General features: G+C 38.6%; 4 protein-coding genes across 5 annotated transcripts; 1 reads left to right on the top strand and 3 right to left on the bottom strand.

The window, feature by feature from the left end:
• Positions 1–12,622: 12,622 nt before the first annotated feature.
• LOC131429673 (uncharacterized) lies at positions 12,623–17,170 on the bottom strand. Its single transcript, XM_058593961.1, has 2 exons — positions 12,821–17,170; positions 12,623–12,762 (listed from the first exon to the last, which is right to left on the bottom strand). Exon 1 carries the CDS (start codon positions 16,933–16,935, stop codon positions 12,961–12,963), a length of 3,975 nt encoding a protein of 1,324 aa, XP_058449944.1. The 5' UTR covers positions 16,936–17,170; the 3' UTR covers positions 12,623–12,762; positions 12,821–12,960.
• On the bottom strand, positions 17,036–19,493 carry LOC131429201 (uncharacterized). Its single transcript, XM_058593252.1, has 3 exons — positions 19,169–19,493; positions 17,092–19,110; positions 17,036–17,050 (listed from the first exon to the last, which is right to left on the bottom strand). The coding sequence occupies exons 2-3, from the start codon at positions 19,006–19,008 to the stop codon at positions 17,036–17,038; spliced, it is 1,932 nt and encodes a 643-aa protein (XP_058449235.1). The 5' UTR covers positions 19,009–19,110; positions 19,169–19,493.
• A 1,022-nt stretch (positions 19,494–20,515) lies between these two features.
• LOC131429672 (cytochrome b-c1 complex subunit Rieske, mitochondrial) lies at positions 20,516–22,067 on the top strand. 2 transcript variants are annotated; one of them, XM_058593960.1, is made up of 4 exons: positions 20,516–20,747; positions 21,133–21,273; positions 21,341–21,588; positions 21,651–22,067. In XM_058593960.1, exons 1-4 carry the CDS (start codon positions 20,633–20,635, stop codon positions 21,867–21,869), a joined length of 723 nt encoding a protein of 240 aa, XP_058449943.1. In that variant the 5' UTR covers positions 20,516–20,632; the 3' UTR covers positions 21,870–22,067. The 2 variants fall into 2 exon arrangements, with proteins under 2 accessions (XP_058449943.1, XP_058449942.1); XM_058593959.1 differs by having other exon boundaries at positions 20,516–20,825.
• A 686-nt stretch (positions 22,068–22,753) lies between these two features.
• Positions 22,754–24,433, bottom strand: LOC131429671 (la protein homolog). The gene is made up of 3 exons (XM_058593957.1): positions 24,348–24,433; positions 23,185–24,244; positions 22,754–23,128 (listed from the first exon to the last, which is right to left on the bottom strand). The coding sequence occupies exons 2-3, from the start codon at positions 24,184–24,186 to the stop codon at positions 22,874–22,876; spliced, it is 1,257 nt and encodes a 418-aa protein (XP_058449940.1). The 5' UTR covers positions 24,187–24,244; positions 24,348–24,433; the 3' UTR covers positions 22,754–22,873.
• Positions 24,434–27,657: the final 3,224 nt, after the last annotated feature.

Here is a 27,657-nt window from a genome sequence, read left to right as displayed (position 1 = left end):
ATGCCTTTATGGGACCCGGGAGAAACCGAAAACGCACAGTCGCTCCGGTACCAGATACTGAAATGATAAAAGTTTTCCCCGTTTACTGATTTCAGATAAATGGCTTTCCATGGGTGTTCCGTGGAGCGTTTGTGTTCCATTGTTAAATAATGACAAAATTGCATTTTAAAGCAGCGCGTAAAAGATTTATTTGCGACGTGGGAAAATGTGGGGCACTGGTGTTGTATTAATTGCGAAACTTTGCGACAGTTTACCAGATCAAATTACCAGAAAATTATTGTATTGAACCCTATTAATTGGTTTGAAGGGAACATTGAAGGGAAAATGGCCACAATGTGAGACCTGGTAACAGTCTATAATTTTTCATCACGACAACGTTTGTGCTGTGTTGTACTCATTCCAAACGACAGCTTTGTTCCAGACTAGCAGACGATCTGCCGAAAACAATGTAAAACTAACAAAACTGCCAACATTTCGGACTAAATGTTTTTAATGGTTGCCAACATTACGAATGCGATGTCGTCATTCTGGTTATAGGCACTTTAACTTCTATAGAGAACAAGTTTCAAGTTTTATTAAAGTATCCTATCGCACTCAGAAATAACATCAAATGGATCTAAAACTATCGTGCAAGAACCCCTGGAAAATCCAGAATGGCCAGATGCCGGAAACAACAGTTTTTAGAGTGTTCACAACCCACAAGAAAACCCTGACTGTGGAAAGGAATCAGCGGTCCTACGAACTAGGGATCTTCAGAAGTGCAAAAAGGTGATGAGATACGCTAAAGCCAATTCCAGTCTTTCGATCCAAGATGTGACCATAAGATGTAACAGCTTCTTTCGAACGCTGCAGAAGCAGAGATAAACTCAAAATCACAATATCCCATACGGTCTTTCAAAAAATGTTGGATCAGTAACCGCGAATCAGTGAACTTAGTAATAATGCAATTTTATTGACCCTTCGTTAATAAGCGTCGATAAACATTGAAAAACGACGGTAAAATTCCATAGCAACAATACAAGAAAGTAAACATATGTAAACATATCGCACAAAATATTTTGCCTCGTAAGATAAGAATATAACAAATTGAATAGATTCTTGGTAATAATTCTTATTGATTTTTGCTTTACTGTTTCAATATTCACTCGATATGCAGAAAAATTTCACGATGTTTCTCATATTGCAACTTGAGATGAATTCTACATAAATAATCATTGTCATAGTTACGACGCATGTAGCGATTCGATGGTTGTTGTTTTGTTCCAAATAACAGTTGATCTGCAACTGACGGTGAACCGAGCTTATCGAGGGGTCCTATTTGAATGGTACACGGAAAATCATAGATCATTCAATCTTGAGTTTATCTTTGACGGAATATCCGTGCCAGGGAATGCAATGATTCGGCAATCAATTTGCAGTTGTAGCCTGAAAACGGAACCATTCGTCAAATCCTCGCCAATGACATCCCAAGTTTACATCGAAGAATGCCTGATAAAGCGTGTACTGCCGTTCAACATAAGAAAAAAAAAATTTTTTTTGCCATTTGACCAGCTGCCACTACTACAAAGTGGTTCTGGAGCGATACGCTGCCAGCTGGATCGATTATGATCCCAAGTAATATTTTCAGATAATGAAATTTAATAACCTCGATGGACAACCTGCCATTCCATCATTCATTGTCTTTGTTTTGTATGAAAAAGCCTTAAGAGCATATTGAACCCCCAAGGGTGAAGCCAGAGAGAAAGTGACAAGTGACGCGAAGCGAAGCGTTGCGAAACTTGACAGATCGCACGGAGTCGCGCGGTATAACTCCGTCCACTCAAGTTGAAGCCAGAGAGAAAGTGACAAGTGACGCGAAGCGAAGCGTTGCGAAACTTGACAGATCGCACGGAGTCGCGCGGTATAACTCCGTCCACTCAAGTTCAGCAAAAAAAGGACAAGTATATCAGAGTGAACTTAATGCGTTGCGTAGCGACTACTAGCGGCCCTTACACGATCATTAAAAGTGTCATTACTAAGTAATGACACTTTTGCTCAAACGCTCGTCATTACTGCATTACTGTACATCATTACTTTTTAGCATTACACGTTCATTATTAATGATGAGTATTTGTAACTACTCCAGCAATAGCAATAGCAAGATTTTTATTTTCGTTTAGCTAAAAATAAATTTGATTTGCCATTGAAACGTTAAGATTAATGAAATATTAACAATTTAAATCTACACTTTGTCATTTTTTCGCGTATAGTTCTAAAGATATTCAGCACTTCCACAAAAAATAAGAAGAAGAAATAATGTTGGTAATGATGGAAAATCCGGAATTCCATCATTACTCGTGTCATTACTGAACTCGTAGACCTTACACGATCATTAAAAGTGTCATTACTTTTTACTGACCGATCGCATCGCACTCACTCTGACATAATTGTCACTTGAATGGAGTTTCGCTTCGCGTCGCGTGTAGCATTCTCTCTGGCTTCACCCTAAGTGTTCGAGTTGTGCATAACTTAAAACTGGAATCTGGAAATTATAACAAAATAAAACTGGGCATCCCAACTGCATTTTTCTCTGGTTTCAAAAATACACCAATTAGAGCAAATGCAGCAGCTGGAAGTTTTATCTTGGCGATCTATCATAGAACAAAAACTGAAACAAACGTATTCCCAGCCTGCCGTTCTTATGCTCTAGTACTACATTTTATTTATTTTTAAAACATGCAATAAACATTTGCGAAAATGTCATCGAAATAGTCTCAACACAATTTTTAAGCCTGTTGCGCGAAAATTTTTAAAGCGCGTGAATTCTTATTTTCTTTGTTATTGGTTTTGATAGTTTAAAAATGCTTATAATTACGCAACATCGGTAAAAAATCGCCCTGTACGAATTTCATCCTGCTTCATTGTCGATCAATTTTAATAATCCTCAGAGACTACAAGTTGAATTTTTTTTTCACTTCTATATATTCCTTCTCTGCTCACAGGTCACATTTGGGTTGAAAGCTTATTTTCCGATGGAAAACAGGGTTAAGCACTATCGCAGTACTCTGGAGTGATACGAAAACTTGTATTTTTGCAACCTACAAAGTGGAAGAAAACTTTCAACGTCGGTCCATTCTAATACTGAAAGCGCTGGGAACAATGGAATCATTTGTCGCTTCTGTGGCGTAGGCTTTTAGAAGCTTTTATACATTTCCTACGGTAATTCGTTTCACCACCTGATTCGTTGAATACCAAAGCATTTGAATCCGATAGACTGGCAGCAAAGCAATTCAATGCGGCTTCAACAATGATTCAACAACAATGGTGGCCAGGAAAAAGCAGCTAAGGTTTTCTTCTACTTTGATTACTAGTGCTGAAATATATGAAACTTACATCCGAATTTCACTGCATCAATTGTTAATTTGTTTTTATTTCTTTTGGTTTCCTTTACAAAAGTGAACAAACAAAAAATAATTCCCATGCAAAAGTTGGATTCAACCAATCGTTTCCGGATGGCAAACATGGCACTCAGTAGCATAGATAAATATTCTATTGGATGTAGAAGAAAACTACGTACGCAGGCACCATGCGAACGGGAAGGAGGACGAGAAGCTTCTCGATTGCGTATAAGCCGCTTGGCGCCTCCCGGCTCGAACGGAGTCATGTGCAAGATCGAAAGTGCTTCTGCTTCATGGGATGGGAAAGCCTCCGTCAGCCACATAAGCAAGTTTTAGCATCAACAGGATTGCTCTATATAGTTTATGTGCGGGTTTGCAGAAGAGTGAAAGTTGTTTAAAATTTAATAGCGACAAGCCTTTTTTTCCCCCACTGACAGCCTAGCGCGAAAACGACAATGAATTCCGTCCATGTAGAGGGAACCGGAGTCTTTGTGTAACTTTCTAACACCTGTTTAATTTTTCACTCGAGGTATAGCGGAAAAGTTTCTAGATGTAATGGAAAACGGAGCCTACCAAAAGTGATACTTAGTGAATTGAATATCTAGCTATTGAAAAATGGTTGGACCGTTAATCGCACTGTTCATTAAAATGCATCAGATATACCAGAAAACATTAGACACCATTGTTTCAAATTATGTTACAGTCTGTTCAACGCATGAAGCTAACATTTGTCCTATTTTTAACTTTTTTAATTTCTGTCTAATACGAAATACGAATAAACAGCAGAATTAAAAATTATGGGTTTCGGTGTTCTGGCTTTGTGGTATAAAGCAGTGATTCCCAAAGTGGTTCCTACAGCCCACCAGTGGCACTAGATCAATTTTTGCTAGTATATTTTTGGCGACACTGTATTTTTGACAGATCACGCGTAATTCGTGTCTTGTGTCATTGTAAAATTTGTTCAGTTTGGTCTATAACTTTATCATGAACCGTCGTTCGATCTATAATTTAATCATAGCAAATTTTGAGGAAGATCCACTTTTTTATCAAAAAATTGTGTTCAGCGACGAATCTGGTTGAATGAATACGTCAACAAACAAAATTGTCCTATCTGGAGTGAAGATCAGCCAGAAGTATTGCTAGAGCTACCAATGCATCACAAAAAAGTCACTGTTTGGTGTGGATTATGGGCCGGTGGCATTATTTGTTAAATACCGGCCGATATGCTGGTGCCAAAATTGGACCTTGCACATGGGCCATCTAAAGCGGAGCCGCTGCAAACATTTCCATGAATTCATCTTCAAACAATAAAGATTTCATCAATTTTCTCAAAAATTTTGTGTTAAAAAAATTACCCTTCTGTTTGACTCTTAAAATATCACTCTTTATATTTGATTTTGCTGTTGTTGTTGTTAGTGTAACATTGCGAGGGCTAGCGTAAGCCGAAAAGAAAATCGAATATAAAGGCTAGAGTCGGGTAAAAATTGACAATCTGCCATCAAAAGGAAATTCATTTTGTTATACCTTATTTGGATTGGAGACAATTTTCTCGAAATTTCAAGCCTTTAACTGTCATATTGACGGAGCTAGGGTGGTTCCATTGATTTTCATTTCACCGACAAATTTGTAAAAAATCAGGATTGTTTGTTTTAGACATTGTCAGTTCATAGAAAATGTATTTCTTGCACTAAAAAACACTTGAATATTTTGAAACATATTTTTTTTACACTGCTGATTTTGGAAACTCGCTGGGGTTTTCACTACTTTTCTATTCAAAGGCATTTGTATATAAAGTAAAAATATCAAAAATGAAGGTATCACGAAAGAAATATGTTCATCACTGCATTTCATTTAATTCATATTTGAAATCTCCATTATTATTTTTTAAATACGCTTGAATTTATGTTGAACGATTCATCATAGTAGCAGAAACACACCTAAAGTTATACTTATCAATGTAAAGTACGTTACGCTTAAATTTTAGCGGAATTAGTCCAAATGCAAATTTTTTCGCCATTCATTTGACTCCTTCCATCATGTTTTGTACACACGCTTAAAAATAGTTACTCAAAAATGAGTAAGATCCCACTCATCTATAGAAAAAGTGGAACAACTCTAATTTAAAGTAACTCCGTAGTTACTCAAACTTGAGTTCTTCCACTGAAAACGATGTTTGGGTAAAATCTACTCATTCACTGAGTCATACTTTATTTGTACATGTGCTAAAAATTGAGAAACTAGCACTCAAATTTTGAATGAAATTTTATTTCATATATACCAAATTAGCATAAAAATTGTTCCTTATATGAATGTATTGTATTAAAATATTAAGTAATTGACACTCAATACATAAAATAACACTACTGTGATTATTTATTATTCCGTTTACATTTGATTTCTAACTTCGAGACATCATATCGGTCGCTTGGAGTAATGTGTCAATCGCACATTAACATACATGTTAATAATGCTCAGGCACCAATCAGATACTTATTTCTCATTAATGACATATGAGCATATTCGTTTCCATTCTGAAGCACAATACGGAGCACTCCTGGACACAATATCTGCGTCGGTTGCACAGCCAAGAGCACAGTTTATCATTCCAGTTTTTCAGACACAACACCGTTTGTGTTGGGCAACTCACCCTTGAAATACAAACAAAAATAGAACCTGTTGCTACAAATGGTTATTACAACTTTTAGACTGATCTTGCGAATAGTAACATAAAAACGAGCTCTAGCGTTAAACTCAAATTTAGAGTAGGTGTTACTCAATATCATTGATGGTAACTACTCAATTTTTGACGTTTCCATGTACCATTTGAAAATGAGTAACTAGTACTCAAACTCTGAGTAACTTTTTCTAAGCGTGCAGCTTCTTCATCAGACAACGCCAGTTTGCCTTAAAACGCATCTCACTAACAACTGTCTATTGCTTCTTCTTGTATTTGAACTTGACAATGTCCCAATATATTTCTATTTGGCGGAGATATTGCCTCTTGGGTGGGTTCATGTCCAAGACCCCTAGTACTGATTGAGAAAAGGAGAATTTTTGATAGATGATTCCGGTCGCGAATTGCATGTCACTCTTTAAGTTATTGTAAAAGCTGGCACGAGATATTTCTTTAAGAACTTCGACAGCTCAATGTGTTTGAAAGTCTCTCTTCCAGTAACCGTCGAATATACTTGTTCAGGAAGCTGTTTGAAAACTGAAAGTCTGGATGTTGATTCCATCATTCTGTACCCTGCAATCAAACTAAATTAATTATTTGCGACCGACTCGATTTCCTTATCGCATGATTTAGAGTCAACACATTCTTGTAAGTCGACAGTCTGGCTAGATTATTAGCGATGCACGGTTCTAGACGATATTTTTTGGATGGTTAAGTTAGACTTGTAACAGTTTTCGACGTTTTTGTGACATCTGGCTTTCGATTACCTTCCCATTTACACTTACTGGGTGTCGACGACGATCTCGGAGTATGACAAATGGATCATTTTCGACAACTTTACGAATAGTATGGATTTTCGCAATGCACAAGCAAAATGTTGACGGGTCGCTACTCTTGCTTCGAAGCCGTTTTCACAACCGAGAAGCGAATATCAATCAGCGAACAATATGCACGATGCTTGTTGAAGTCGAGTGCAATCTAACGTACTAAATAAAATTGTACTCTAATGTCAATCAAATCAGATTTCAACTGCAACGCGATCAATTTAGTTAGGACAGAAATTTTTGAGCTTCGCATGCACACTTATGAAGTTTAAACATAATATTTGATCTCAAATGTTTTGTATTTATTCTCACACAAGAAGTAGAACCATCCATAAATGTTTCAAAAAGTTACTTTTACGCATTTCAAACAGCAAGACTTTTGACCAAGTCCTGTATCTGACAAAGTAGAACTTATCTCCACTACCCTACGTAAAAATACAAGTTCTCAGAGAGGGTTATTAATTCGCCACCTTTTTCAATCCGAAGAAATATTTCTGCCAATTAAACTACAGTGGAAGTGATGGAACAATCAGAAGACTTCCCGGAACAAGAGAAATTGGTATTTGATATGCCTGTACACGGTCGGTGAGGTTCTAATTTTAGTCTCACCTCTGCAATCTAATACCGCACGTAAACACAAGTCTTTGGAGTTTCTATAGCCGTATATTTGTCTTATACAATATTTGCTCGATAAGATTTCAACATTTTATTGGGAAGAATACTACTTTTTTCGTCATTTCTCTCTTTTTTAACCCAAGTTAGCTGCAAAAATGCTAAATCGATTTACATATGATATGATTTTTCAACTTTGTAGGCAGTACAGAGAATAATATATTTAAACTGGGCATTCGACCAAAAAAGTTTCCGAACCACTGGTATAAAACATTCTCATAAGACGCTCAACCGAAAAAGCTATTTAAATATCAATTATTTGTGTTAAGAACCTGTATCAATTTCCCATACCATTCGATTCATTTGATTCATTCATTTTGATTTTCATGTTTATGTGTATGTATTTATATGTGTATGCAAAAGATGAACTAATTGATTTTTCTCTGATATGATTGGAATCTAATTTCGTTGACTCAAATTAAATGTATAACTTCGACCTAAGCTGCAGTTCTAAAGTTTCAGAGGTCTTAGTCTAGCGAAAGGTCTTTAAAATCCATAATTGATCAATTTTCATGTAGCTGAAGGTTCCAGTTTCAAAGCTACGAACAATTGAAGCGAATACAGAAAGGTATAATAAACAAGCAATATATCATAATTATAAATGTTTTGTTTGGATTAGAAGCATGATTCCCATGTTGGAGTTTCATTATGAAAACAATAATTACACTCATGTTGTTGTTTTACCTTTTTTTATATATATAAAAAATAGGTATAGAATTCGCTCGAACTTTCGAAAATTTTTCCGAGGCCCGGAGGGCCGAATGTCATATACCAATCGATTCAGCTCGACGAACTGAGCAAATGTCTGTGTGTGTGTGTGTGTGTGTGTATGTGTGTGTGTCTGTATGTGTGTTGTCAACTAAGAGGTCGAGATCTCAGAGATGGCTGGACCGATTTTGATCAAACTAGTCGCAAATGAAAGGTCTCCCCGTCACCCAGAACGCTATTGAATGGTTTTGAGATCGGATGTTTACTTTTTGAGTTATACGAAGTTTTATGTCAAAATTTTCAGTTTTTTGACAGTATCTGTCACATTTAACCTTAAAAACAGAATATGTTTCCAGACTTAGATTTCGCTCGGTAATACCTATCCAACAAGCCATAGATTGTTAAAATCCGTCCATTTTTAACGGAGATATCGATATTTTTGTGTAAGCCTTATTCCAGTAGAAGGAATTTTGAGCGCTGTATGAAAAAGCAATGCTTGGGAGCAACATGAAACACGATTTTTTATACTGTTACATATAATTTTTTCTAAGTACCAAAAAGACTGTGTACAGCATCCTTTTTTATGACAATTTGCCTCGGACCAATTTTAGCACGGTTCATTTTTGGCAACATAATCTTTCGAATATGGCATATGTAAACCAGATGATACCAGCATTATCGAGTTGGAAGTAATTCCATAATTATATTGATTTAAACTATTTACAGCAATAAATGCTGGAAGAACATGACTTCCATATACCATACGACTCAGTTCGTCGAGATCAGCAAATGCGTGTGTGACAAATAATTTCACTCAATTTTCTCGGAGATGGTTAAACCGTTTTCTACAAACTCAGATTCATATGAAAAGTCGTATACTCCCAAACAAGGTTCCTGAATTACGTTTGGATCCGACTTCTGATTGCGGAACCACAGGATGATATGTGAAACGAAATTAAAATAATGCAATTAATTTTGCTAGTAGATGGCTGAACCGATCTAAGATTCAAATGAAATTTAAGAATCATCTATGATTCAAATGAGAGGTCTTAAAATCCTATAAAACATCTTACTTTTTAGTCAGATCCGACTTCTGGTTTAGGAGATACAAGGTGATTAGTATAAAAATGTCCATTTCACATAAATTATTCAGGTTTATCGGGTTTGCAGATTTGGATAGTCGATTACCAAATAAATTTATTTCAGTTTGAGCGGTATTCGTTTTTGGATTCGGAATGTACCCCCAAATTTTAATTCGCACCACAATTTCTCAAAGATGTCTACACACTGCTCAGGTGAATGTAACTGATTTCGGCTACACCGATTTTAGAATTCCGGTTCCAGTATCGAATCGATTCTCAAAGCTCAATCATTTTCTAAAAAAAGACCAAATCGAACTTCAAAAACAAATATTACAGGACTTAAGGTCCCATACAAAATTGGTGAATTTTATCCGATTCTGGAATCACAGATGATGAGTTTATAAATTTCATGTAAATTGTTTGGCGTAATTATTTATGGCCATTCGAATCATTTTGGGCTATGCTAATTCCTGAATACCGGCTCTGGAAGTACCATAAATAGTGACGAAAAACTCTAAAGTGGAACTTACTTCGACATCTCATGGAATGTTCAATCGATTGTCGCACGCTAAGATTGAAATTCGATATGTTTTGCAGTTTCGGCATTACAGGGTAATGAGTGATTAAAATCTCAATTTGCCGTTTAAGACGACGATAATTAAAATACTGTCATGAGAACTAAAACGCCTAAGAATATCCATGCAAAAACACATGCGTATTGATAAAAAAAAGGTATCATCTCACTGCTAGGTGGATTAATCACGTTTTTTTATAATTATTGTCTTGAGGAAACTACACATCTATCATTACATTACCATGCATTTTGAAATCAACTCAACCAAATACCAAACTATATCAGTTTAAGGGAAACGAAATCCATTTTATTTACATGAGGGAAAATCCAGAATGGGCAGCAAGTCGTCAGAATTTACTTACTACGATTTGGATGAAACTTTGTGCAGATGAAGGGACCAATTCGACTAGACTGATATTATTTTTACGTTTCGTCTTTGACTCATCAGTGCAGTTCAAATTGAACTGCTTAGCGCTAAACTAAACTAAACTAAAGACTGATATTTAAAAATCGCAAATGTATTTTGGCCTGCACTTTCTTCAGATCATCGTAACTCGGAAAATGGGGATTTACAGAAATGGTTTTAAAAGAAAGAACTAGGGAATCGATCGGGCACTTTGTAGTATACAAAAAAGATCCACGATTTAAAACAAATTAGAACACTAAGAACAGCAATAAAATTGAAAAATTATGTCTTTTAAATTTTTATATATCGACTTAAATTTAGTGACTTAAATGAAATTTTAAATAACTAGCAACGCTGAAGGCTGAAAATCAATTCACCATGGATACTGTTGATTATGATGAAAAAAATGAATCACGCTTGGAGACTAATAGAAAATATTTCACGATATTCATTTTAAATCTCTTTTTTGTAGGATTCACAGGACACGTCGGAACAAATACAAATCTTTATCTGTTTGATAAAGGAAATTAAAAGTTCATCCGCGGTCAAGGAGAAATGCCTTTACTCATGTCTAGCTAAGTTACAAAATTGGCTTATTAAAGTGTATACACCAAAACAAAACTTTCAAACAATTGAATCACGATCGTAGGGACAAATAACAGATACCAATAATCATGTATCAAACATCCGGACTCAAGTGATCAGTGTGGAATCGTAAGATAATTCGCACGACGCTCCTAAATCGCAGTAAAAAGGTATGTTTGACGTAACAGTTCGACTGAAAAGTTCGTATCGTTTAATAGAAATACACATTTTTTGCCAAAATTCGTTTTTATTATTCAACATAATTGCCATCAGAGGCGATACAGCGATTATAGCGATCTTCCAACTTTTCGATACCATTTTTGTAGTACGATTTGTCCTTTGCCTCAAAATAGGCCTCAGTTTCAGCGATTACCTCTTCATTGCTTCTAAATTTTTTACCAGCGAGCATTCTCTTGAGGTCTGAGAACAGAAAAAAAGTCACTGGGGGCCAAATCTGGAGAATACGGTGGATGAGGGAGCAATTCGAAGCCCAATTCGTTCAATTTCAGCATGGTTTTCATCGACTTGTGACATTGTGATTGTGAGCTCACGCGGCACCCATTTTGCACAAAGCTTTCTCATGTCCAAATATTCGTGAATAATATGTCCAACACGTTCCTTTGATATCTTTAGGGTGTCAGCTATCTCGATCGACTTCACTTTACGGTCATTGAAAATCATTTTGTGGATTTTTTTCACGTTTTCATCGGTAACAGCCTCGTTTGGACGTCCACTGCGTTCATCGTCTTCGGTGCTCATATGACCTGTACGAAATTTTGCAAACCACTTACGAATTGTTGCTTCGCCCGGTGCAGAGTCTGGATAACACTCATCAAGCCATTTTTTTAGTATCGGCGGCACCTTTTTTCATCAAAAAGTAGTGTTTCATCAACACACGAAATTCCTTTTTTCCATTTTTTTCACAATAACAAAAGTAGCTTCACTCAAAATGCAATATCTCACAAACTAATAATCAGACAGCTGTCAAGTTTATACACGTATCTTTTGAAGGTTGGTACTAACTGAAAATGGTAACGATACGAACTTTTCAGCCGATCTGTTAACAGTTCAAAACAAAGCTGGTATGCATTAACGAGTCTAAGACGAAACGTTAAGAAAGACATTTATGTATGTTTTTTATTATCCGAAATTATTCCCTTCTCGTTACATTTTCGTGATAAAATCATAAGATAAAATTGTGACATTTTTACATTACTATTACAGACTATTGATGAAATACGTAAAGCGAATAATTATACCATGCATAAATAACAATTAAAAAAATCATTAGACTGTTTATGAAAATCTCTACCTGTTAATGTCAGGCCCGTGCAGAGGAATCATTCAAGGAGGGGGGAGAAGGGGTTTAAAAGGAAAGGGGGCTTCAAAGGGGTGGGGGTTTAAGGTAGGGAAGAGTTCAAAAGGTGGGTAATACGCAAAAATTTGAAGGAAAAGGGCGTCATCTACAATTGACACTGTAAAACAAATTCTGAGAACGAAGTATGAATTGTCAAGTTATTTGCGCTTTAATATAATAAGTGCCCGGACCTGGATAATGTAATTGACTTCTGCTTGGTTCTTGTGCCTTACCTTGTGAAAAAACGTCCAACGGAAGTCTTCCGTTGATCCAATACGTTGGATCGTTGGTACGATGAATGTGCACTTGTTGGTCGTACTTGTTTCGGCGTCTTTATAGCAAAACACACAGCAGTCATTCGCCAGTGAATGTAGCTAAAAGCTAAAACTTTATTTAATTTTATACTTTGTTTTATGAAATCAATAATACTTTTACTCACATAATATATAACCTCAAAGTTTTAATTGCAGTACATCCCAACAATTCAGTTAAGTAATATTTAGCTATAAATGTACAATAGTTTAGGTGTTTAACTTAGAAATACAAATTTAGTTTACTCACTGTTACAATAAATTCAGTTCACTTCGTAGTAAATTATTAAATTAAATCTAACCGAATTCACGCGTCTTACCGTAATGAAAGTTCAACGTATTTTTTCTCGTTATTTATCCGAGCTGCCAACTAATCTTACTGTCTTACAACTAAGTCACCTTTTGAACTACAGCTTGACGTACACGTCCATCGCGTCCAGGCCGCGTTTCAATCACGCGTCCCCTGATCCACCCGTTTCGCACAGATTCTTCAATAATTATGACCAGATCTCCGGGCATCAACGATCGCGTATCCTTGTGCCACTTCGTCCGTCGAGTAATCGTTGGTAAATATTCCTTCACCCATCTTCGCCAGAACAGATCAATCAAATGCCGGCAAAGGTTCCAATCACTCTTGCACACAGCTCTTAGTTCGATCGGAGTCTTCGTTGGTTGTATCACACCACTGGAACTCGCTAAGATAAAATGATTCGGTGTGAGGGCTTCCTGGGTACCAACGTCTAATGGAATAAACGTAAGAGGTCGGGAGTTGACAATTCCTTCGGCTTCGGCTAATATAGTAGCGAACGTCTCTTCATCAGGGCATCTGGACGTACTCATGGCCGCAAAGGCTATCTTCACCGAACGCACAAGCCTTTCCCACGATCCCCCCATGTGTGGAGAAGAAGGTGGATTAAACAACCATTTTGTGTTGGTATTAGTAAAGGTTTCCGACAACTGTCCGTTGATCGATTTCATTTCGCATTTTAACTCGTTGCTTGCACCCACAAAGTTGCTGCCATTATCGCTGTAAAACTCAAGTGGAGATCCACGACGCGCCACAAATCGCCTAACTGCCATCTTGCACGACATCGTAGAAAGAGAATGCACAACCTCGAGGTGCACTGCTCGTATCGACAAGCAGGTGAATAAGGCGACCCACCGCTTGACTCTGCTTCGTCCGACTCGCACTTGCATAGGTCCGAAATAATCCAGCCCAACGAAAGAGAACGGACGAATAAACGCACTCAACCTTGCACCCGGCAGCGGACCCATCCGTGGAATTGCAGGTGTAGCTTTGCGTACTTTGCAGTGCATACAGCTTTTGGTAACTTGTCTCACTATCACTCTCAGCCGTGAAACGTGAAAACGTTGCTTAATTTCATTCACCACGGTCTCCGCGTTACAATGAAGATATTTCTCATGGTACCATGCTATAATAAGCTTGGTAACACAGTGATCACGTGGCAATATGATCGGATTTTTCATGTCGTATGACGCAAAGGCTGCTTCAGCTATACGGCTTTCCATGCGCAAAACTCCATCCTCATCCAAGAAGGGAGAAAGGGAATTCAGTTTACTATCACTCTCGAACGTCGGATCTATTCCACTGCTTTGCATTTTCTTCCACGAAGACAGGATAGCTATCTCACTCGCGTACGCTTCCTTTTGCATGTTGCGGAAAATAAGCATTTCAGCCATCTGCAACTCTTTTTGCTGTAAGAATTTCACATTGATTGGAAGTGCGATGCGCTTCAATCGAAGATTGTCCACGTAGCGCAAAACATAACCCACCGTACGCAATAATCTGGTCCATCGCGAAAACCTGTCCCATGAAATAAGCTTTACTGTTTTCGTATGCTGAATTACACAAACTCGCCGTTCCTCATTGGTACCGGAAATCACTTCCGGTTGTTTTGGCCATCGGTTCTGAGAATCATATAGAATACTGGACCCTCGAAACCATCGACTGTCGGGTTCTAGATTAGGGCCGGTTCCCCATTTCGTTGCCTCGTCCGCCACGTTCTGCTTACTAGCGATCCATCTCCAATTCGCCGGGCTCGTCAGAGTGAGAATTTCACCTACGCGGACCGAGACAAACTGACGGTAGATACGTTGATCAGATACAATCCACGAAAGCACTGTACGCGAATCGGTCCAGACAAACCTCTGATGGATGGGTAAAGTGTGAGTGGAACAGATACTTTTAAGCAACCGCGCACCTATCACTGCCGCTTGCAGCTCCAACTTTGGAATCGTCAAACTCTTGAGAGGGGCTACTTTCGATTTGCCCGCCACGAGTGAACATTGGATTTTTCCCGAAACAATAGCACGAAAGTATGCAGCACAAGCATACGCTGATTCGCTCGCGTCCACAAACACGTGCAGCTGAATAGACTCGATTTCTGGCGATATTTTATCGGGAAAATAACAACGTGGAATCCGAACTAAATACAGCTTACGAAGCAGCTCTGTCCATTTTTGCCATCGAGCCGTTAAGGCTTCCGGTACGGGATCATCCCATCCAGTCTTACTACGCCAAATGTCTTCTATGAGAACTTTCCCATGAACAATGAGATGCGAAAGTAAGCCCAAAGGGTCGAATATTTTCATAACGGTTGACAAGACCTCTCGTTTCGTCGGCCAAACTGGCACTGGATCGGACGCCGCTGTATATGTGAACACGTCCTCCGTTGGGATCCACTGCATTCCCAACACTCGCTCCATCCCGTGCGGATTACTGGATACCGCAAGACTTTTCTCTGTGACGGGCTTAGTATCTCCGACCCGTTTCCGAAACTCCTCACTGTTCGATAACCATGAGTGTATCTCAAAACCTCCGCGGGAGTGGATATATTTTACTTCCTCCGCTCTCTTGATGGCATCCGCTACGCTGTCTACGCTGTCCAAATAGTCATCCACATAGTGCTTGCGTTCAATCGCATCTGCCGCATGTGGAAACTGATTTGCAAATTCTCGGGCGTTAATGTTTTTAACATATTGAGCCGAGCAGGGCGAACTAGTCGACCCAAACGTCGCAACATCCATGAGGTAAACTTGAGGTATCATGGATGAGTCGTTTCTCCAAAGGATTCGCTGAGCATGTCTGTCCTCCTTTTTCATCAAGATCTGGTGGAACATTTCCCGAATGTCGGCGCAAATGGCCACCTTGCGCTCTCGAAAACCGCTGAGTACGCCGGAAAGAGAAGTGAGAAGATCGGGGCCCTTAATTAACATAGTGTTAAGGGAAATACCATCTACGGTAGCCGCTGCGTCGCAAAAAATCCGTATTTTCCCAGGCTTTTTTGGATTTAGTGCTACCCCAAGTGGAAGATACCAAATCCTCCGCGGATCGGCGTCATTCAATTCTTCTGCGGTAGCCAAATGGATATAACCTTTGTGCTGATATTCATCCATTTGCTTTGTAACACTTCTACCAATCTCAGGATTCTCTTTCATTCGTCGTTCAAGACATATCAGTCTTCGGAGGGCCATGGCGTAACTATCTGGCAATTCAAATTCGTCGTATCTCCATAACAAACCGGTTTCATACCGTGTTCCGACGCGCTTCGTGGTTGTCTGTAGAAGGTGTAGGGCGCGTTGATTTTCTCTGGAGTCGGGAGCTTCTTGCAGCGATATTCCCAACGATTCCACCGAAAAATAGTGCTTGACAAGCTCGTGCAAAGTCGCCATATCCTCCGCACTCTCACGTATGTACAAATTGTAATCGTTTTTCATAGCTAATGTAGCAGTTCCGTGCACTGACCATCCTAATCGTGTCTTTGTAGCGATGGGATCACCCATATTTCCCTCGCGCGTCTTGAGCGGAACAGCCAAATGAGCGTTGTCGATTCCAATCAGAACCCGCGGCGTAATATTTACGTAACTTTCGATAGGCAATCCTTGCAGATGCGGATACCGTTGAAGCAAATCACCATAATTGAGTGACTGCTTTGGTAAAGCGAGATTATGCACAGTTCGTGCATTCGAAAGTTTATAAACTCGTGATGAGTTAGACCCGGATATATGACAGTCGATTTTCAGCGACGCCTCTTCAACCCTTTTGACGCTCGCAGTCCAAGTAAGACACAAATCTTCACTTTCGCCTTTCACGCCTAGCTGGTCGGCGATACTCTTCTCCATGAGTGTTATCGAAGAACCATCGTCGAGGAATGCGAACGTCTTCCCTACACGGTCTCTCGCTTGCAAAATTACAGGCACAATGCGGAATAATGATGAAAATCCTTCCCGATTGTGATTGTTTACATTAGCATACCCGCTCAACTTCGCACGCACTACGTTCGTCGAATGCAGTAACGGGTGATGCTTGTATTCGCAGCCGCCAATGCCACAACGCGTTTTCATCTTACAGGGACGACGTCCATGCGAAAACAAGCAACACCTACAGAGAGAGTGCTTCTGAATTGTTTTCCATCGTTCGTCTATATCTAATTTCCGAAAAACCTCACATTCTCTGATTCTATGGTTGGGGTCATGACATACTAGACATTGTTTACCTACTACCTCGGGTGTAGTAGGAAGCCTAACCGTTTTGGTAAATTCCTCGTTGTGTGTGAATACAACATTCTTCTTCTCTGTCCTGTCGTGTTTACTGACCGGTTTGGAGTCAATAACGAGAGTGACGTCCGATGCGGCAGACACTATAGTAGTCATATACTGCGCAAAAACCCGAAGATCGACGACCGAATACTGCCTTTTATACAATGCCCAGTCGAGTTTTAGATGCGCTGGGAGTTTCTCGACCAATTCGAAAAGCAATGTCGGATTACTCAAGTGATCATTTTGATTACAAGCCGTAAGATGATCACATAGATTTTGGACCGCCATGCCAAAAGAAATAAGCGTCTCTAATTTTTCGGGTTTGGGAGTTGGAATATCTCTTAACCGTTTTAACAAAGTGTGTATTAAAAGTTCCGGTCGCCCGTATAATGTTTGAAGGGTATCAATTACATGCGGCACTGAGGACGGCAGAAGAAGTCTACTGCGCACCGCCTCCAACGCAGGCCCACGTAAGCAACGCTGTAAACGAACTAAATTTTCGGCATTCGTGTAGCCACATGCTTGTGTTGAGTTAGAAAATGAACTAACGAATAGAGGCCAATCCTCCGGATGGCCAGTGAAGATCGGCAAATCTTTCGGCATAACCTGACGAGCAGCAAGTTGCTGCGGTCCGAGATCCCGTCCCTGAGACAAAGGTTGTTCATAAAGTGCTTGTCGTGCTGGCAAAGCAAATGGTGGATCATAATGAGGCTTCGGAAAATTGCTGCGTTGCCCACTATCAATTGCAGAATAAGGATTGGTACGCGGAAGGTTCGAACATTGGTATTCGTCATACAATCTCGGCATCTGTGGTGGATAGGATATATACTTTTCCCCTAAGTACTTATCTGATCCAGCTGGACGCGTAGAGGCAAATTGCATATTCGCTCTAGGGTGATTAATCTCGACCGCATCTTCCTGTTTCTCTCCCGTCCGAAAGGGTACAGTTGTCGAAGTCGTCATTTGGCGAGGTGCTGTATCTTGGCTAGCTGGAACCATAGAACTGGTCTGTCCTCCAGCGGGTTGCTTCCATCCCCACCATCTGCGTTGGCTTAGTCGTGACATCCATTGATGATAGAGTACATCTGGTTCCCCCAAAGGATGGCATTGTCCAAGAGGACGAGTAGATTGCTTATTTCCAATAAGCTGTGAGTTTGCGGTTGATCGCAGCGGACAATTTCTGACAGCTCCTTCATCGGGCACGTTCTTCCGATTGAATTCCATTGGAAATACTTGTTCTTCGTTATCACATGTTTCAATCCCTGGCTGCATCGGGATACATTGATCTATCACGCCTTTCTCGGCAGCTGTCGTAGTCGAAATCTGGCGGGATGCTGTTTCTTGGTTGTTCGGGGCCATTGTAGAATTGGCCTCACCTCCTAGATGTCGCTCGAATCTCCACCCGTTGACTATACTGATGCTGCTTTGTTGCGATTTGTGACTCCGTATATCGTCGATCTCATCTTCGGGATCTTGATTCAATACGCGATACTTTTCGTCACAGAACTGTTTATCTAGCTTAAGTTTTTTCCTCTCAAACTCGCCTTCTTTTTGAAGTCTTTCTTGCTCATGACGCCGCTGCTGATCCCGTTGCTCTAGTTCTAACTGTCGCTCCAGTAGAGCTTTCTGTTCCTCAAGCCGTTGCAAATTCATTCTGACTTTGGATGATGAGGTTAGGGACGCTGCAGCCACGCTGTCACCCTCATCAGCACACAATTTACATATGAAATCCTTCTCACTGATGCTGTCACTTACTTCGGCACAATTGTAATGCCACCACGAATTGCATTTATCGCAGGCAACCATCCGGCTGTCGTCCACATTATTGCATCCCTTGCAACTGTATTTCACCGACGTGGATTCCACATCCGCTGGCATATTGACACGAAGATATTATCTTTTAGTTTGTTGGTCGTACTTGTTTCGGCGTCTTTATAGCAAAACACACAGCAGTCATTCGCCAGTGAATGTAGCTAAAAGCTAAAACTTTATTTAATTTTATACTTTGTTTTATGAAATCAATAATACTTTTACTCACATAATATATAACCTCAAAGTTTTAATTGCAGTACATCCCAACAATTCAGTTAAGTAATATTTAGCTATAAATGTACAATAGTTTAGGTGTTTAACTTAGAAATACAAATTTAGTTTACTCACTGTTACAATAAATTCAGTTCACTTCGTAGTAAATTATTAAATTAAATCTAACCGAATTCACGCGTCTTACCGTAATGAAAGTTCAACGTATTTTTTCTCGTTATTTATCCGAGCTGCCAACTAATCTTACTGTCTTACAACTAAGTCACCTTTTGAGCTAACACTTCTTGTTCTCGCTCGCTTGAAAACTCAACAGACCGAGGGGGCTCGTTGGGACAGGCCGCGCAAGCCGTAACAGCACTAAATCGTCCAACGGGAGGCTGATTCGAGACTTTCGTTTGCAGGTTTCGGAACAAACCATTAAACCGAGCACAATTTTTTTATTTGGGTTTATTTTGCACTGAAAATTAAATATCAAGTGGTATAATAATTGCAATACAACTTTTGTTACATATTTTATTTAGCTGAAGGTATGAAAAGAAATTACACAAAAAGCATTTTTACTGAAGGTTTGAAATTAGAAAGTTTTTGTAAAAAATTTACAGTGTCAGAAAACAACTATCGAGCTATAAAAAATAACTATGCTTTCGAGCAAGGTTATTTTTAACTACACTCAAGCAAATTGAGTAGTGAAAATCATAAGGCAAATCTTATGATGCATCAAAAATCACCAAAATCATAATTTCATAAGATAAATATGAAAAATATACCTCTGCAATATACATCTTATCTATCACTATTATAGTTTTCATACGAACAACTTATGAACTTCACAAGATATGAGAGAAGTTATGTTTATCATAGAAATTTCGCATAATGTTCCTAAAAATTCCGTATGAATTTCATAAGGCGTTTTATTGGAATTCCTATTTTCGGGATTACATAAGGCGGTCTTATGGTTCGCTTACGATATTCTTGTGGCTAAAAATCATACGAAATCATTATGAAATTCCATATATTTTTTGCCTGAGTGTATGACAAATCAACTACTCGACTGTTAAGTTTAAACTAAAAGTTAAAATAATTCGGGAGATGGTTCACAGCCTCAGTCCGTAAATTATTTTAACTTTTAGTTAAAATTTGACCGTCGAACAGTTATTTTTTGTCGAGTAATTAAATTTAGCTAAAACTGTGGCCCATTCTAAAAATTGACCTGGCTCACATCACTAGCAGCTTTTTTCTCAGTGTGTGATAAAACAGGGCAGGCACTCAAGTAAACAGCTGTTCAGATTTCCACCCCTGAAAGTCATAGTATTTTTCTTCAGCTGTCATTCTCTCAAACGTCATAATCATTTGAATAGATTTTCGTCTTCGCAGTGCAAGAGTGTGCACCAGTTTTTGTCGTCTAGTGCGAAAATAAGATCCCGAAAAAAGTCTATCATCGCACCGAACTCCAGTCAGAATGATCGGGAATCTAGCGAAATTGTCCTACGTACGCGGAGTTTCCCAATCAGTTGCCAGTGGTATCAAGGCAGCTGCCGTACCCGTGAAAGTAGTTTCGGAGCCAACAGTCGCAGGTCCGACTCCTATTGTTGCAAGCTCCCCGCTCTGTGATCTGCCACGGAATGTTGTCCGGGCAGTGTCCGGAGTTGCAGGTTGTTGCTTTCGTTTATATTTCATAATACAAATTGAATTTAGATCTGTGTTTCGTTGCATTTAAGTTGCATAAGGAATATGTGACAGTGATATGTTATGTAATATCAAAAGCTAGTGGATCGTTGAAAAAAAAGCAAAATATGTGCAAAAGGATAAAAAGGAATCACAAAAATTTTAAATATCAATTTTTAAAAAAAACTGCGATCATTGTTAATTGAATCATAACCTATATTTAACGTTTATACTATTTAGTAAACATAACTGAATGCGTTTTTGGGCTCATTCTAACATCTTTCTCGTCTACAGCTATTGGGCAAATTCGATTGGCTCACACCGATATCCAGGTACCGGATTTCTCCGATTATCGCCGCGATGCAGTGAAGCGACCGAATGCTAAGAACAATTCGTCTGATGATCGTGCTGCGTTCACTTATCTAATGGTAGGAGGTAAGTACTGTATATCTCAGAGGAAAAAACTTGATTAGTTAACGTTTAATCATTTTATTTTTTATAGGTGCCGTCGTGAGCACCGCTTATGTTGCCAAATCAATGGTGGCAACTTTCGTATCATCGATGAGTGCTTCGGCGGATGTTTTAGCCATGGCTAAAATCGAAGTTAAGCTTTCCGATATCCCAGAGGGCAAATCAGTTACTTTCAAATGGCGTGGAAAACCATTGTTTATTCGGCACCGTACCCCGGCTGAAATTTCTGCTGAACAGTCAGTCAATACAGGAACTCTCCGGGATCCACAATCGGATGCAGTATGTACTAATTACTACTAAATTTATTGAAATAGTTTGTAATTCCTCTCAATTTCTTGTAGGATCGCGTTAAAAATCCAGAATGGCTAGTGGTCATCGGTGTTTGCACTCATCTTGGATGCGTCCCAATTGCAAACGCGGGCGATTTCGGTGGATATTACTGTCCTTGCCATGGATCCCATTACGATGCATCCGGTCGTATTCGGAAGGGTCCAGCTCCACTGAATCTGGAAGTCCCGCACTATGAATTCCCAGAAGATGGTCTTGTTGTTGTTGGTTAAGCAAGTGAGTCTATCAAACGATTGCGGTTGAATAAAGACTAGTAGATGGAAAAGCTCTTTTTGCAAGTTATACGCTGATATGTTTGATAGACAAACACTGTTGAACTTGTCAGACATTGAACGCATTAGAAAATCATACTGAATCGCAAACCAAAATCAATGAAATATGTAATAAAGGTCCTAAATCACTTCAAATAATTTATTTTTTATAATTGGTGATAATGACAAGTTTACATGGTGGTGCGGTAACCATTAGTTAGAGTGAGATCTGCTGTCTCTATTCGATAGATTATCTTGACAATAGATATTTTTCTACGGTATTGCTTCTTAGAGATGAAGCAAAGATATTCTATTCTTATTTTATCACAATTCGTTAATTTAAAGGCGAGCATTCGGGCAAATAATATGGTGAATCTACTAATGAAATGACTATTGGTACAATAGCCCTAGTTATTTTTGTATGACCATAAAACACGAATTTTCCGTTAGCATCGAAATATTTCGATCGAATGGGCAAATTTGTCTCCAGTATTTCCATCGAGCTCGAATTTTCCATACGAAAACGTCACTCGATAGATAGGCCCTTATTACCGGTATCGATGAAAATATTCCGATTCGATTGAAATACAGAATATAGTGGTAGGCTCGTTCTTGATATAGCTATATAAACACAAGGTTATTAACAGAATTATTCAATTACGGTCTTAATTAACCTCTCGTCAAACCGGGGGTTAGGGAAAACATAGTCAGTGATCAGGCCAGTGATATTTCATACATTACAAATTTGCTGCATATTTTTAGGTAGCTCTACCAGTTAGATATTCATCAATCATTTTTTTGTCAAATTGGAAGTATATCCAAAATAGAGATATTTAAACATTACGTTTAAATTATACAACATATCCAAAATAATTTTGGACAATCTATTTTAAATCGTTCTCGTTAAATCCTAATTGCCATATTCAGAATACAAAACCTTACAGTCTAGGTCATAATAGGAAAAATTAGGCATCGACTTCGTTCGCAGATTTCTTGCTGGCTGGTTCGTCATCGGCGACCTCCTCTTCGTTTCTTCGCTTTTTACCATTACTGTTACTACTGTTTCTGTTGTGTTTGCCACCCTTTTGCTGGCGACCTTTATTGCGCGCATTATTGGCCTGCCGCCGAGCTTGTTGATCCTTCACAACCTTCCGTAAAAATTCGGTCTCTTCATCGCCTTCTAGCAAACGCGCAGTAATGTCTTCTTCGTTGATTTTGATCTAGGGAAAACTCATATAAGTACTAATCAAACTCATTACTTCAGTTTTAAGCCTACCTTGCTGTCCGTCAATTTTTCCAAAAACTTTTTTCCATTACCTTCAGCTGCGAACCTTACGACACCATTACTATCAGTTTTCTGATAATCAATGAATGCGACTTCCAGGGCTTCGTCCAACTTTAAAATTGTCTCTTTTATTATCTCCCGACTAGTTTCCTTTCCGAAACCATCCAAATGAACACAAGCTCCTTTTGGAAGATGCGAAATGTCCAGCTTTTCTTCTTGCTTCTTTTTATCTTTTTTTCTTCGCTCTGTTTTCTTTTCCTCAAAATAATCATCTTGCATTTTGCAAATCAGGTCTTTCCCTTTATACACTATTTTTTCTTTGCTGAGGAAATCAGCGCACTGTTCCTTTGTAGCAAAAGTTACAAAAACACTACCCTTGAATAAATATTTCTTCGTTGCCTTGTCATGATACTTGCGCATCACAATATTAGCAACCTTTGGAAATGGTTCGAAGAACTCAATAAGTTCGTCCATCTGAGTGCCATCCTCAGAAGCGAATCCTTTTACATACACTGTGCGCGAGTAAATTTCTTTCCTGGTTGCCTCATTTTGTTCTGGTATTGGCCTTTCCGGATGACGTCTTAGCTTAGAGCGATCTTCGCTAATCTCAATAAGTCCCTCATCCGACTTTTCAATCGCATCTACTATCACTTTTTTATCTTCAGAAAGCGACTTCAAACGCTTGAATGTCAGCAATACATCCAGCGAAACCCAACCGTCATCTTTCATGATTTGTTCAAGTAAGAATTTATCTCGGGACAAATTCGCATCGCCAAAGTAGTACTCCAACTGACGAATAATGGACGCTTCCAATTTGGAAACATTTTCTGAAGCTTCATTATTTGCTGTTGATTTTTCATCATCTGTGCTAATATGAGCAACATCATCCTCAGTTCCGACAGAAGCAGCTTCTTCTACATTGGCGGTCGCAGAAACATCATCTGTTTTGCCAGATTCTTCGATGGAAGCTGCTTTAGTATCTACTTCAGTCATGTTGAAATTCTTAGATAAAAGTTAGGTTAGGTTTGATTGAAAACCGGTAAAATTGTCCCTAAATTATAAACAAACAATATTTTAAAACCATTATACGCCTCTTAGTGAAGCAACACAACTGTTTGCTAACTATATGATAAGAATAATTAGAAATACCTTACCTTTCGAGCTAAAGAAATTACTGCACGTGTCCTTAAATTGAAAATAATCAAGATGAATCAGCCAAAGCAAAGGCAGCGATGCCAAATTTATTTATAACTACGAAAGATATACACACTTAAATTCTGCATAAAATGTTCAAAACGACGTATGTGACATATCAGCTGAACCGAGAAAAGCGATGTTGAAAAATAATCGCACAATTTTAAATTCTATTTAAAAATGAGTAATTGAAACAACTTCATCTCTTCACTAAATCGTCCAATTTGAATGCGTGCAACGTATCATAGTGACTAATTCACAATTTTCAACTACAAAGATAACTTTTAGCAAAAACGACACTTACGTCGTTTTGTAATTTGATCATGTACATTGAACAGTATGATAGGTCGTTTTATCCTGGTTGGCTTGCCATATAAGTCGTTTTGCTTCTGTTAGTTACGTCGTTTTGCGAAAGTCACAGTGTTCAATCGTCGTTTTGTTACTCGCACTTGTGTGAAAGCCAGTTTTGCTCGAATTGAATTCGAATCTGATCCCACTTGTACGCGGCGGGCATATTACCCCCCAGACGGTTGGATATGTCTGAAAGCCATTTCCGGCAGAGAATTTCGCCTAGCGGTTATAAACGGTTTTTTTTTTCTGTCGGATTCTTGCCATACAAGATTGGCAGTACCGTTTTGAATCGGTTCTACATTTTAAGCGTCTTGGTTTTATTTTTTCAATAAAAGATACATATGAAAGGCAATAAGTTATTGCCCTTCATATATACTAATCATGGAAAATGTTATTGCCAATAACATTGCTTTCTCACTACCAAACATACCCATATTTCAATCTCATTTACCTCGTCTCAAAGTTCGTTTTTTGTACGTACATGCGGGATTGACGAATATCAAATGAAGTCGATTAAAAAAAAAGAAAACAGGAAGAGGAGGGAAATAAACAAGACACGTATGGCGAGATAATGACGCAATAATAAGGTCCGATCGACGACACGATCAAGCATTTCGAAGAAAAATTGGCAATGAAATTGTCCGTTAACGATTCACCGCCAGTTACCGCAAATATAGCGACCCCTTGATAATGATAAAAATAATCTTCCTGAGCAACACTGTTTATGTTACTACGAACTAGCAGACCCTATCAGCTTGGAGCGATCTCAATCTTCAGTTCAGCAACGCCATCGCACGGCGTCTCATTCAACATGTCATGTCAATTGTATGGGTGCGCAGTGCTGCTATTTTGGCGCGTACGAATTTGACATTTCTCTCCACTACTTCTATGTACGTAATTCGATGCGGACTCGCCTGAGGGCGCCATGGTCGCAAAAAAGGATGTTGCCAAAGATTTGTTCGGAAAATGTGAGAGCTGGATATCTTGTTAATATGATGTCTTTGGAACTAGTAACCAAGGAGGTCCAGAGTAAATAAACAAACAATTTAAAAGCAAGATATGCGAAAGATACACATTTTGTACAGATTTTATTCAATATAGTAGAAAATATGGATCTGTTAGTGCTTCAAGCATGGAACCAGTTACTTCTACTATGAAATCCAAAGAAGGTATCAAATCTTTCCATTTTACGCAATTGAATTACTAACCAGTCAACATGTTCTAGCTGCATGCGGTGGTGGACTCTCAAAAACAGAAGTTGCAAAACGTTTCGTAAAAAAATCGAATTCGTGATCGAGAAATAAAAACAATTTATCGATCGAGCTTTTTTTAATGTTCTAGCTGTAATGATGTAGAATACGGATACAAAAATTAAACAAAAGATTGTAAAACTAGGTATTAGCACAGACTAACAGACAGGACACTTAAATTAGATTCTTCAATCATTTTAACGGTCATTTCGAATATTCCCTTATTTGGGACAGTACTCACATGTGTCATGATGGCGCCACGTTACCCCATCAAAAACATCCTGTCTGTCATCTAGACTGTGTTTATTTTTTTCATTTACCAACAGAGTTGCCATTCATACAGAATTACCTGTAATGTATTGATTTGTATACGTCCATGCGAATTTCATGCAGGATACAGATTTAATCTCGGATTTAATACATATTGCCTATATTCATAACTATATACATAATTGTGCCTACTTCTCATCCTCCAACGCAATACAAAATCGAACCCGTTTTGTTACAATATTTACTTGCTTCTGGTCTGCCGCCACTTAATTCCGGGTGAAAACTACCAACACAATAAAAAATAGTCTAGATGAACAACGTTGAGTCAAATTAATGGTTACCTTCCAACATCGCGAAAAAGTTAAATGTATACACTTAAAATTTCTTGCTGAATCTCGGCAAAAAAATGCCGAGATTTGCACAGCCGAGTGCTCGGTAATCGTCTCAGCAAAATGTATAATTACTGAGAATCTCGGCAATCCAAAATTTGTCAACTGTCAATTATTGCCGAACTTGTCAGCAGAAGTTTTGCTGTCAGCTCGTCAAAAGTTATCAGGAAGGAATCATGAATTGCCGAGTCATCAGTAATCGAAAAAAGGAAAGATAGTTTTTTATTTTTGTATGAAATTAATATCAGCAAAAGCTAATGTTGGTGAAAGCAATATTTTATTGATGTTCATTTCAATTCAGCAAACCACAAAAGCGCAAACACCAAACGAAAACATAACGGCTAAAGACAATTGTTTCTAGTGCTCCTCACCTCACCTGTAAATAAGCGGATATAAATATACATGCAAATTAGATAGTTTTCGATTTTACTTATCCTTTAATAAAATATACAAATCTTCTTCCTTCATCCAATTTAGATGTTTCCCAGTTCCACGAGCAATGGCGACGCATACTTGGAAAATCTAAAGGAAACTTCAAATGACAAGTGTCTCACCGAGTTTCAGTAAAAGCTAAGTCGCTGTTCGAAATCTCGGCAAACGGTTTTGCTGATCTCGGTATATTTGTTGTTCACTGACACGTTCAGTATAATATTTTGCCAAACTTTAGCAAAAGAACTAGCTTTACCGAGATATCAGCATAGAACTTTAACGATTTTCGGAAAAGAGCATGTTAATTACTGAATAGTCAGTAAAATGTTGCCGATATAATTCGGCATTTCATTATGCCGAACTCGAGAATCGGTTTTAATTGTGTATTATCAACGTAATCCAATAATTTATTGTAACGATTCATATTCAAATATTTTGATGAAATCAGGCATCCCTGCAAGCAGCTGATCGGTGTTGACAAACGAGGGGAAACCAACTAGTAATAAAACTTTTACATAACACAAGGGGTGTACAGATAGTAAATAGTTCGCGCAGTACAATATAGGTGGAAATAGTGCATC

This window comes from Malaya genurostris, chromosome 2 (genome assembly GCF_030247185.1).
Source record: "Malaya genurostris strain Urasoe2022 chromosome 2, Malgen_1.1, whole genome shotgun sequence".
NCBI classification, from domain to species: Eukaryota; Metazoa; Arthropoda; class Insecta; order Diptera; family Culicidae; genus Malaya; species Malaya genurostris.
This window is presented reverse-complemented; position numbering and strand designations above follow the sequence as displayed.